Source organism: Podarcis muralis, chromosome 13 (genome assembly GCF_964188315.1).
Source record: "Podarcis muralis chromosome 13, rPodMur119.hap1.1, whole genome shotgun sequence".
In the NCBI taxonomy this organism is placed as follows: Eukaryota; Metazoa; Chordata; class Lepidosauria; order Squamata; family Lacertidae; genus Podarcis; species Podarcis muralis.
In genome coordinates this window covers 28,653,038-28,666,244 of record NC_135667.1, presented here as the reverse complement: position 1 = coordinate 28,666,244, position 13,207 = coordinate 28,653,038, and the positions used below count along the sequence as shown (strand labels likewise).

At 44.8% G+C, this 13,207-nt stretch overlaps 1 protein-coding gene across 1 annotated transcript in view; it reads left to right on the top strand.

Moving 5' to 3' along the window:
• Positions 1–13,207, top strand: part of IKZF3 (IKAROS family zinc finger 3) — a 60,626-nt gene that overhangs the window by 33,895 nt on the left and 13,524 nt on the right. Inside the window, exon 7 of the mRNA XM_028703753.2 lies at positions 8,200–8,316. Within this exon, the coding sequence (XP_028559586.2) occupies positions 8,200–8,316 (117 nt within the window). The remainder of the gene's footprint in view (positions 1–8,199; positions 8,317–13,207) is intronic.

Genomic DNA, 13,207 nt, shown 5'->3' with positions numbered 1-13,207 from the left:
TGTGGGCGTACCAAATCTAGCTTGAACTAGGAGGAGTGAGTGTGGGGGATTTTGCTCCGTGTTTGTCTTCTCTGAGGCGTCTCATCTGCGTTTTGACTGCTCCTCTGGAATTTGCCATTGATTGAAAAGGTTAGCATTTGCGACCACATGGCTGGGAAGGAAGAAAAAAAAGTTCATACCCCAAACCCTGCATGCAGCGTTGTAATTCAAACGTGACTCCTATGCCTGATCAGAGATCCTTATCGGGGCCCTAATCTGTTGTCTTGTTCCGTGCTCCATTCCCCTAATGACCACATCATTTGGTGTGACAGGAAGCAAGGCCGCTCATTCAGGTCTCATTTAGCACTTCTGAGGTTATGTTAACCAAACCCTCTCGCTGTGAGAAATGTGAAACTGCTAAGGCCTGGGCTGACAGAAGTCTCATGTTGGGAACAGCCTGAATTGCACCCTGAAAAGGCACGCCGTTGCTACGTTGCTAGAATAGAGGACCAAAGGAGAAAGAGAGAGAGACAGAGAGAGGGGTTGGGGAGGGGATAAGAGCACCCAAAAAGTTGGTGATTTCTGTTTTCTGCTTCCCCTTTGCCCTCTCCTTCTCTGCTCACTTGCAGTACAGTGGTACCTCGGGTTACATACGCTTCAGGTTACATATGCTTCAGGTTACATACGCTTCAGGTTACAGACTCCACTAACCCAGAAATAGTGCTTCAGGATGAGAACAGAAATCGTGCTGTGGCGGCGCAGCGGCAGTAGGAGGCCCCATTAGCTAAAGTGGTGCTTCAGGTTAAGAACAGTTTCAGGTTAAGAACGGACCTCCGGAACGAATTAAGTACTTAACCCGAGGTACCACTGTACAGGGATCCTTCTGTCCCTAGGCCGCACGAGAGGTCTCCTTACCACCATCAAAACCAATCTTTCACTTCTCTCACAGTATCTGTACTAATTATTAACGTTTTGTGACAGCCCCTTCCCCCACAATTTAAATTGTACATCCTTTGGCATCACACCGGCACTTCAGTAAATAAATGGCTGGGGAAGCTAATGTCACATGTGATAAGATCTGGGGTGGGGAGCCTTGTTCCTAGGTTTTTCTGTCTGGCCCTGGGGGCTTTCCCCAAGCCACACCCCCTCACCCATGCTCTCCTCGAGCACCTTTGCCTGGCTGAAATGTGTCCTTGAGCTCTGATAATGCCTATTGCTTGTCTGTGTGGAGATGTGGGGGGAGTGGGGGTGCGTAGGAAAAAAAACCCATATTTTTTTAAGATGGCTGAAAAATAGCTGTGTAAACATAAGAGTTACACCTGCTCCTCCCCCCACTTTGGCCTTTGATTCCCCCCCCCCACTGGCATGCTGCCCCTCAAAGATTTTCCATGATGAAACTGAGACTGAAAAAGGTTTGAGCTACAAACATTAATTTACTTGACTAGTAGTGTGATTTTTCTTTGATTAGTTACTGGGTCCCACTTAATTGGTGGATTTGAGAATAGTGGTCACAAATCAATTTTGTTTTGTAATATTCACATATAATTAAATGTAGCCAATCAATCAATCAGTTTACTAATTGCCTGCCATTTAGTACAGTTTAATCAGCTAAAATTATTTCATGGTTAGAGAGCTGTTGTGTTACTACGCTGCAGATTGTGCATGTAAGTTTGGACGCAACTCAGGTGATGATCTCCACCAGGCAGGTTGCAGGTGGATGTGGCATCCGTACAAAGAAAAGCACAACTCTACACGTATAAAGCTACTGTGTCCGAGGGACGGATTCTAGTTTTGCCTTCTGCTAGTTCACAATACACTCAGGGATTTTTGTTTTGTTTATTTGGGTTTTTGTTTGTTTATCTTGCCTCCTCCCCACCAGTTGTAGTTCAGATTGGTACAGCCCAGTCTCGGGTTGACAATTTTAGCAAAGGTCCTAACCCCATTTACCTGAGAGTAAGCCCCACTGACTTCACTAGTTTTTACTTCTGGATTGCACTGTTAGCAAGCCCTTTCAAGTAGCAAACTACTATTCAAACCCCAGAATAGTCTCTTCATGTGACACAGCCCAGTACTATCTTGTCCTTGTTTCTCACCATCCCTGAAACACAACCAGACTTGGATGTCGGCTCACGTGTTCTCTCCTCCATTTCTCCCGCCATGCTCAAAGTTATGTTTCTGCCCTCCTGCCTCCCGCATCCTTAAACTGAAAAGAGAAAGATGTTGCATAGCACTTTTACAGCCCTGTTGTTTTTAGGGAGGAAGGGAGAGGCGCACACCCTAGCCTCGCTTATCCTAGAGCGCAGGCTGCTGAGGTGTTTTCACACTGAGGCTTAAGGCAGTTGTTGCTGCTGCCATCAGCTCTGCAATGTGTGAAATCTACAATTGGCAGAATGACCATTTGCATTACAAATACTTCTTCTCTCCCACTTTCTCCTGTGTGTTAGCAAAGGCTGAAAATGCCCTTAGAATGTAGAAATAGACACTGAAAGTTCTGTTTTTAAGTAGCATTCCTGTTGTGCACAAGAAGTTCTTTAAATTCTCTCTCTCTTTCTGCTTTCCTATTTCCCTCTTTTATGTATCTGTAGGGAAGCCTGGGACAGAGGGACGTGGGTGGCGCTGTGGGTTAAACCACAGAGCCTAGGGCTTGATGATCAGAAGGTCGGTGGTTCGAATCCCTGCGACGGGGTGAGCTCCTGTTGCTCGGTCCCTGCTCCTGCCAACCTAGCAGTTCGAAAGCACGTCAAAGTGCAAGTAGATAAATAGGTACCGCTCTGGTGGGAAGGTAAACGGCATTTCCGTGCGCTGCTCTGGTTCGCCAGAAGCGGCTGAATCATGCTGGCCACATGACCCAGAAGCTGTACGCCGGCTCCCTCGGCCAATAAAGCGAGATGAGTGCCGCAACCCCAGAGTCGGCCGCGACTGGACCTAATGCAAGCCCGTATTACCTGTCCCTGCTTAATTCAGACTTCCTCTTTCTGGGGGAAATCCAGAAAGCCCTGTTGCCAGCACCCATTTGCAATAATAAGCCTTCATCTGGGAGCATCCTCACACACCCTGTGACCCAATCTCCTATGCATAACTCTACACCTTGTGCTATATCGGTCTCCAGGCTCACGGGCTTGCATTTTGACTCCTCTTCCATACATACAGCTCACAATAAACACCTGTCTGGAAGCACCTTGAGGTTTTTTGTATACACACAAGAGTACGCTTCCGTATACATGTATAAGCTTGTTAGTGCAAATGGGTTTCTCTCTCTGGACTAGAGGGATAGTAAAGGGAGACTCAGGCTTCCCTAAAGGGTAAAGGTAAAGGGACCCCTGACCATTAGGTCCAGCCGTGACCGACTCTCGGGTTGCGGCGCTCATCTCGCTTTATTGGCCAAGGGAGCCGGCATACAGCTTCCGGGTCATGTGGCCAGCATGACTAAGCCGCTTCTGGCGAACCAGAGCAGTGCATGGAAACACTGTTTACCTTCCCACCAGAGCGGTACCTATTTATCTACTTGCACTTTGACGTGCTTTCAAACTGCTAGGTTGGCAGGAGCAGAGACCGAGCAACGGGAGCTCACCCCGTCACGGGGATTCAAACTGCTGACCTTCTGATCGGGACCAGGCTGTACTCTATGCTAAAATTCTGCACCAGGCAATCCACATTCTTTCTTGAGAAAAGCTGCATTAAGTCACCCCAGCCATAAGGTTTATAGACCTGTTCTTTCTTTCTTTTTTCCAAAAAAGCAAAAGAAAAAGGAAAGACAGAAACATGAGTTTCTTAGGAAACTGAATTTTGCGCCCGCAATCACATAATGTGCACTTTCTGTGCTTCCACAGAATTGTGGCACGTGCAACATCTTGCGTATTGAGGCCAGTCTTTTTTTCAATCAGGACAACAGTCCTCAACGTGCTACAGTCCCAGCAGTGATTAACCAGGCCCCCTCCCCCTCATCCATGTTGACTAATTTCTGTACTGCGGTTTTGGGACAGGAGTGCTTTGAAGGCCCTCTGCCTTCAGTTTCAAAATGCTGTGTAAAGTGCAAGCAAGCAAATTAAGTAATCTGCCTATGGCCCTTTTTGTGTGTATGTGACTAATTTCAGTGCCGATTCAAATATGCCTGAGGTGAGTTTGAAGCTAAGTTGTCAAAACAAGTTGTCGAAAGGGTTAACTTACAGTGCTGCAAGTTTCACCTATCACGCCTTTGTGGTTAATGCTGTGTTATTTTATTTAAGCACACATTTTATTCATTATGGGAACCTTCCTCTGGGACAAATTTCAAAGAGGTCATCATTTTATGCTCTCTGGAAAAGCCACAGAGAGACCTTGTGGCCACCTGCTGTTAAAAGAAGCATGCTGGATTAGGGCGAACCTTCGATATTATTCAGAGGGGCTCTTATTCCTTATTTACAGTGGTACCTCGGGATACAGACGCTTCTGGTTACAGACTCCGCTAACCCAGAAATTGTGCCTCGGGTTAAGAACTTTGCTTCAGGACAAGAATAGAAATCGTGCGGCGGCAGTGGGAGGCCCCATTAGCTAAAGTGGTACCTCCGGTTAAGAACAGTTTCAGGTTAAGAACGGACCTCCAGAACGAATTAAGTGCTTAACGCGAGTTACCACTGTATTTATTTTCTTACATTATCCCCGGGGGTGGGGAACCTTTCCAGCTAGGCAGACGAAATCTTTACCCCCCCCCTCCCACTCCACAGGCCAGCTTTAACAGGTGGGCGGGAGCCACCCATCTGTCAATCATCTGGCATCATGGAATTCAAGGCAGTGTACTTGTGGTTCCCAGGCCATCAGCCATGTAGGCCCTGCCCAGATACAGACCTGTGGCGCTTCAGCAAGATGGTGGCCTGTAGACCCTGGGACCCTTATGTTTTCAGCCTTAACACCCTAAATGGGTTCGTAGAGACACTGAATTCATGAAGGTGAACCATCTTTCAGGTCAATTTAAAATGTTGTTAGGGATTACCTGAATTTTATTTCATTTTATTTTTTGGTACTGTGAAATTTTATTATTACTTCAATTGTTTTGCAAAAAATTAAATGGAAATTAATTTTTTAAAATGTACTTGTAAAAAAAGGCCTGCATTCAATGTGACATAAGCTTTCAGGGACCACCAAAACATCAGATGCAGTGGGTTTATGCAGCTACAGTGTATTTCTGAGTATTTAGGATGCCACAAGTTTGTCCTTCCTCTTTTAAAAATAAAAATAAAACTTCTGAGACATCTTCTAGGTTTATGTGAGGCTGTGGCCAGTGCTATCAGAGCCACCCACTGTTACCGTATGAAGTCTGTGTGACCTAGAACACACCCAGCACTTTCTCCTGTCTACATATTGTGCGGAGAAATGCATTGAGAACAAGCCGCCTCTCAGAAAAGGTTGCCTGTTATTACCAGCAGTCTCATTAACGAGCTAGCAATAAGCTTCCAAGAAATAGTGACAAGGCTCCAAACTGAAGAGTACACAGTTGGAAAATCTCTGCTCCAGACTGCCGTGGGGTGGAGCCACAAAGCTAGCAGGTGGGAGGGAGAGGCGAAGGGCGGTGGGGAGGGTGGCGCAGTGCAAATCTTCCGGCAGGAGTGCCAGACTCTGCCAGTGTGTTTGCACTGTGCTGACACCCCGACGCCTCGTCTCTCTCCTGGTAAGCAACGGTGACCCGTCTGCCAGGAAGTTTGCGTAGCGGCTCGGCCCCACCTGGTGAGCCACTTATTCCTGTTGGATACAAGGCCAGATCTATAGACAGAATGTAAAGAATATTAGCAGTCCTCTAACTGGACCCTTTACTTCCCATTGGGATGGAGAGAATTAACTCATTGTTGTTGTTCTGTCTTGCTTTATTAACATAACATAGTGACAAAGGGGATTTTTCTGCGTTGAAACTTTCCTTGCTGTTTTCTCTTTATAGCATTCTTCAGAGTTTGTGATCCTTGTAAACCAGTAAGCGTTGTTTGGTGTGCTTTTGTTTTTTAAAAGAAAGAAATCACAGATCCGTTGGAATCACTGCTTCCTTGCTTTCAGTTTAAGTCTTTGTCTTCCAAGCCTTCCTTGGCTTTGCTCTCCTTATATCTTATATATATATATTGATGCCCATAACTTTCACTCTTCCACCGTGGCTGCCCTCGGACACCAGAAGGTGTGATATTTCTGCAGAGTGTCCATTCTCTCCTGCTTCCCCTCACAAGGTGCTGCCTCTGTCTTGCAGTTCTTTTGTAAAGCACAATTCTTCCATTAAGCCTTTTGCCCTGAAGCTTTTCGTCGACCCCTTTGCACCTCATATCATCCTGAAAACAGCCTAGGCCGCTCTTCAGCTGCAGCTGCATGTTGTTGTTGTTTAGTCGTTTAGTCGAGTCTGACTCTTTGTGACCCCATGGACCAGAGCACGCCAGGCACTCCTGTCTTCCACTGCCTCCCGCAGTATGGTCAAACTCATGCTGGTGGCTTTGAGAACACTGTCCAACCATCTCGTCCTCTATTGTCCCCTTCTCCTTGTGCCCTCAATCTTTCCCAACATCAGGGTCTTTTCCAGGGAGTCTTCTCTTCTCATGAGGTGGCCAAAGTATTGGAGCCTCAGCTTCATGATCTGTCCTTCCAGTGAGCACCCAGGGCTGATTTCCTTAAGAATGGATGTGTTTGATCTTCTTGCAGTCCATGGGACTCTCAAGAGTCTCCTCCAGCACCATAATTCAGAAGCATCAATTCTTCGGCGATCAGCCTTCTTTATGGTCCAGCTCTCACTTCCACTTCCATACAGCTGCATAGGAGCCTCTTTTCCATAGTGACGCCCCAGGCAAAGTGGGAGGCTCTGTGTGAATTATGCAGCCACATTGAAAAAGGGGGCTCACCGCATGGACCGTTTTGCATATGAACTCTTTCCTTGTCATCTCTCCCTCGTTTCTGCTTTGCTGTCACCTCTTTAGATTATAAACTCCTCAAGGCAGAGACTCCCCCCACCACACACACCTTATGTAATAGTATGTGTCATGTACCTCAGTTGCTCTGTATAATTTAATAAATAATGATCACTCCCACTAATAGCAAACTCAGTTGCTGAGTGCCAACAGGGTCAGAGGCAGTTTGCTGGGTAGGGTGGAGCTTCTATGTTAGTTTCCCAGCAGGTGGGTTGCTGTTGCATCCCAGAGAGAGATAGGGAGTGTGGAAACAACAGGGGAGTCGGTGCAGTAAAAACGCACTGGCAAAGCCAATCTGGCACTCCTGCCAGAACGTTTTCACCGCACTGGCCTCCCTCTACTCCCTGCCTCCTGGAAAGCAATAGCAACCTGCCTGATAGGAAGCTAACATAATGGTTCTGCCCCAGCTGGCGAGCTGCTTCTGAACAGGATAGTAACCAAAATAGGGCCACTGAGAAATAAGAGAGAGGGCTTTGCATGCTTAGAGGAATCCTAGAGTTTGCAGAAGTACAAAGAATATTTGGGGGTGGGGGACTTTGAAGGCTAAAACAACATCAGCATCCCTAACGCCCCCCCCCAAAAAAAACCCCAGTGAGCATGTTCAGTGATCACAGAATGTTGTGTGTCTGTTTGGGTTAGGGTTAGGGTTGGGGAGGGAGAATTGAATGGTGTCTTGCGGAGAGGTTATGACTGGCTGGAGCACTGAACAGGAGCATTCCACAATAAAGCATTCTATTTCAAACAGTGCTAATATTAATGATAAACCAAGCATGTTTCAAAGGGTGAAGATGTTGTGGTTCCATCAAAGCGCTTTTTTTCTTAGCACATCCATCAAAGGGCTGAACGCTCCCCTTTGGCATTTGCCTTTTCATGTGTGCTGGGCCTGCCTGCAGGTGTCTTGCAAGTCTTACTCAAAATCAAATGGAAAGATGGGCGGGACCAAGTCTCCCTCTGCGTTTCACAAACTACAAGGTCCAGACTGTTCATTAGCAAGAGGAAGTGTACAATCAAGATGTTAATTCCGTTAGGTTGTTTGCTCCCCTTTTGTGAGTCTGAGAAATTGCAAGGTTTCAGTGTGTGTGGTGTTTTTGCCCCTTAGCTCTGCTGACCACAGGGGTGAAACAGAGGTTGGAGAACAACAAGAAGAAAACAGCTTCTCTACCACAAGTTCCACTCAGCTTTCCTGGCTGAAGTGTTGAGGGCAACTATCTCTTTTCCCCTTCTTTGCTACATCTCTCTCTCTCCCTCCCTTTCTTTTCGTTCTCCCCTCTTTTCAGCCTGATTTTTCTCTTCGTTTCCCGTCATCTAGAAAGCGTGGAGGGAAGGCACATCAAATCCGAGATGGGGACTGAACGGGCCCTTGTGCTGGACCGCTTAGCGAGCAACGTGGCCAAACGGAAAAGTTCCATGCCTCAGAAATTCATTGGTAAGAGAAAACATGCTTTTATCATGAAATCGCACTGGAATTGTGTTGGTGAGGAACTCACATGTTTGTTCTGCCTGGGATGATTCGAAAGCTTATGTTGGTGCAGGAATTAGTAGCGTACCTTGTACAGGAAGTTGCGTTCACAACCAGATCCCTGATGAAGTGCTCGTTGGTGCCTGTTTGTTCCTCTTCTCCCCGCTTTCATTTCAATGAAGTGGGCAACTTTATGTGCATTTGCAGGATTCTCCCTGAAAAGACTAGGAAAGCTATTAAGGCTGCTGATTTGAACTCTGGAGACTTCAAGAGAGCATTGGATTGATTTCCAGTGAGATCAGTACTGGTCCAATATATAGCCCAAAGCCAGAGAGCTGTGATTCACGAGGCATATAAACAGTTTGGGGTTGTGCTACTGGTTTGTGTATGAGTACCTATGAAGCAATAGACATAATTCTTACCCTAATGCAGGGTGCAGCCTTTCTTACAGCAGATATTCTTTGCGGAAAGATATTTTAGCTGCCCGATGGCCTGATAACTGATTGACTTTTTAAAAAAAAAATGATTGACTTTAACTGCGTTGCATATTTCCAAAATCTCAGTAAGCAGGTAGCAACTTACAATTGCTAGAAGGGAATTGCAGTCTTAATATTTTCTTTTCCATTCCATATCGAAACCACACCTAAGGATCAAATAGGGTTAAGCATAATAAACAATTGTGCCCTTAATTCACAGCCCCTCTAATTAAAATTTATGCTTGTCAATTAAAGATAGCTCCTGCAGATTAGATTATTCTGCTAATTAAACCAGTTTATGATTGAACCCATTTTGTGTCTTTGATTGCACAGATACTATTAATTGGGGCATTTGTGTGTAGGTTGAGGACTCAATTTCAATTTCTGTAGTTCTTCTCTGAGTAAAACATAGTTGAATACCATCCATTATTTATAATAAAACATTAGTACGGTTAATATTGGAACTACTGTTGGTATTGCTAGTCTTTATACTGTTTTTTTTAAAATACTGATATTTTAATTCTACTTAATTCTACTAGATATTTTATAATGTTATATTTTTGATATGCTTATCAAAAATTTGCAGAATGAGCTTATGCAGTTTGCAGTTTGCAATTTGTAAGAGCGAAAGAAAACACATTTGAAAGACAAGTGGAAAAACTGGAAATCTGCTTAAATAACAGATTCATTTTGTCTATTAGCATTTACATCTATTTACATATTATCAAAATCTCAGTTTAGGAGCCTTTGAAAGAAATGGATAAAACAGTTTATCAACAAAAACTACCACATTACTGGGCAGGGAGAAAGGGCATAGTTAATTCATGAGCCTGTTTAGGATGTGTTGGATTTCTATCATACTGGGATGCAAAAGAAATTAATAAACCAGCATGCACTTAACTCCTTTGCTCACTGATTCAAATAGTGTTATTCATGGAGTAATTAACTAAACTTTTAGTTGATTTACTGAATTAAAGGTTGGTTCCCCAACTTTTCAACCATTCACTTGCAGCTCTGCCTTAATCAGCTGTCTGATGCTAGCAAGTTACCTTGCATGTTTCCATGCTATTAAAAAACAAGAACACTTAGCCCACAGCACAGTAAGAGTTTGGAAGGCCATATGTCATGGGTGATTTAGTAGAGATTCCTGCATTGGAGGGGGTTGGACTAGACCCTTGGAAGGTCCCCTTCAGTCTCTATGAGTCTGTGATTCTAGGGCAGCTGCAACCTCCCCTACAGTTGTACCTAACACTATGCGATACAAAGCAGTACCTTTGGACCCCAAGAGGCCCAGTTTTCTTGTCTCCAACCTGTCTTTGTGTATCATTCATTCTCTCTCTCTCTAAATGAGTTTCAGAATAGAACAGGGTGTTTTCGTTACAGGTACAAAAATGTCTGAGGCCAAACACCCCCCTTCTACTTCTTTACCTCAAGCTCAAGTTAAGCATGAACCTACTATAATTTTATTTTTATTTTTTCTAGAATTTTTATTGAAAATGCCATATACCAAAAAAAAAAAAAAAGGTGCACGGGGGAAAACTCTGCTATGCTTAATAGAGGAGAATCTAAATAATACAATTTAAAGTAAAATTCTGTTATGATAGTGCTGCTGTAATAATATAATAATATCAAATTATAAAAATCCAAGCAGTATACACAGTTTTACAATATCTTGGACCTTATCAATCCAGTAAATTATAAAGACACTCAATTCTTCAGTGACAGGCCAAGGTCGCCCAGTGAGCGTCACGGGAACAATTATTAGGTCATGTGTATCCTATTATTGGGACGCGGGTGGCGCTGTGGTCTAAACCACAGAGCCTAGGGCTTCCAATCGGAAGGCCGGCGGTTCGAATCCCTGCGATGGGGTGAGCTCCCGTCGCTCGGTCCCTGCTTCTGCCCACCTAGCAGTTCGAAAGCATGTCAAAATGCAAGTAGATAAATAGGTACCACTCCGGTGGGAAGGTAAACAGTGTTTCCGTGCGCTGTTCTGGTTTGCCAGAAGCGGCTTAGTCATGCTGGCCACATGACCCAGAAGCTGTATGCCGGCTCCCTCGGCCAATAAAGCAAGATGAGCGCCACAACCCTAGAGTCATCTGCTGCTGGACCTAACGGTCAGGGGTCCCTTTACCTATCCTATTATTACCTTGATTTCAGTTGCTACATCCTCCCAGAATTTTTAAACTTTGAGACAAGCCCAGAAAATATGCAGCATTCCTGCATTCTCCACTGTTGATCACTTGCAGTATTATATATGTGTTTGGGACATGATGATTTTAAATACCAGTGGAGCATAAACTTTTAAAAACTTCATTTAAGAGCTAGCACAGGTTATTGGGGGACTTTTGGCCATATCCACTTCCCTGGATCTGTCTGAATTTCTTGTCCAGGATCTTGATTCCAACAGTTCAGATAGAAATTTCATTCTAATTCCTGGCTCTGTACCAGTTTGTATATTTAGCGTAATACCGTTTTTGAGCCTTCATTCAAAATCAAATTTTATAAGCCGAGATCTCTCTAGTACTGTATTTTTTTATCTGATCTTGCTGCAAACGCCCTGTGACTAACTGCCATCCTCTCTCTTTTAATGTCTTGAATAAAAATAAAGTTGACCTTAATTCCCCACCCTACCCCCGACTCTGCAAAAGCAGAGGGGGAACATTTGTTCACTGTAACCACAGCGGGCTCTCTCTGACATTTACAAACAAGAGTCAGTAGTCACCTGTGCAAAAATGGTGTGTGGGGTTTGCAGCTTTTGCACCTACAGCCGGCACAACTTTGATGGACACGATCCTTTCCGTACATTATGAACCAGCAGCACTACCTGAGCTCAGGTTGTGATTATGAAGGCAGCAGGTGATGCTCACTTGTCACTGGGATAGGTGGGTTTCACAGAGTTTGGGCCCCTTCACTCACCCACCAATCCATGCTTGTTCGCAGAGTTCAGCTGGGAGATTGCTTATATGCAATAACTACTCAGTGGGACCAATGTGTGTTGTGAACAAAGTGATAGAGCAGAGAAAAAACAGGTTCTAACCACTGCTCTGCTATAAAAGCTTGGTAAGTTATTCGCTTTGAGCCTGATCTACCTTGCTGTCTTTTGCCGAGGATAAAATGGGTGAAGCCCTGCCTGTCAACCTGAGCTCCTTGGAGAAAGGGCAGAATAAAAATGCACCGTGTCAAAATGAAATGTCAGAATGCACTTTACAGTGGTACCTCGGGTTACATACGCTTCAGGTTACATACACTTCAGGTTACAGACTCCACTAACCCAGAAATAGTGCTTCAGGTTAAGAACTTTGCTTCAGGATGAGAACAGAAACCGTGCTCCGGCGGCGGGGCGGCAGCAGAAGGCCCCATTAGCTAAAGTGGTGCTTCAGGTTAAGAACAGTTTCAGGTTAAGAACGGACCTCTGGAATGAATTAAGTACTTAACCTGAGGTACCACTGTACTGTGGCAGGCTGCAAGTGGGAATCAACCATTTAAGGAAGGTTGTGGATGAATGGCTCTTTTTATTTCTTGACTCATTCACCGCAGCTGTTTCCCTCCCAGAAGAGCCAGAGTATAAGTATTCTCAGTTAATGTATTAAAAGGTGGAGCGGTGGCAAGAGTTGCAGAGAAGTAAGGCAAGGTGTTGTGTGAGAACATGTCTGTGGCACAAATTTTAAACCAGCATAAGTCATTCTCTCTCCCAAAGGAATTCTGGGGGCTGTAGTTCTCTGAGAGGGGGAACAGAAGTCTAACTGAGGAGACACAGACCCCTCACCAAACCAGAATTCTTTGGAGGAAGCCATGACAACTGACATAAAAACAACGTATGTTGATTTTGTAGATACGCCCTTTGAGCGTCTATGACCTGTTAACAGGGGCCCGCTTCACTTTGTTAAGGCACATAAAAATGTAACGTGTTACGACCCAATCAACAGCCTTGCTGTGTGAGCTAAAGTGATCAGGCCTGGCATCTTTATTTGCAAGGGAACACAAGGATGTAAGGTTAAACCACCCGACAAAATAGAAGCTTTGTTTCCTACCCAAATTTTACACAGCTAGGGTGCCCTCTCCCTGAGGAGAAGGGCATCCCTCTCTCTTCCCTGATAGGAACAGTTATCCCACCGAAATAGACTAATCATGTGTGTGTGTGTGTGTGTGTGTGTGTGTGTGTGTGTGTGTGTGATCAAGGATGGGATGATACTCACATAAAGGATCCTCGCCAGGGATCCTTCTTGTAGCAAAGAAAACTAGGGAAAGGTGAGGTACGGGAGAAGGAGATGCTGCAGACACCTGTTGCCTCTTAGGGTTTGGCTGGATAGTCTTCTCCGAATTCAAACAGCGAGAAAACTGCTTTTATAGAGACATGGGATGGAAAGCAAAGTCCTGCTCCA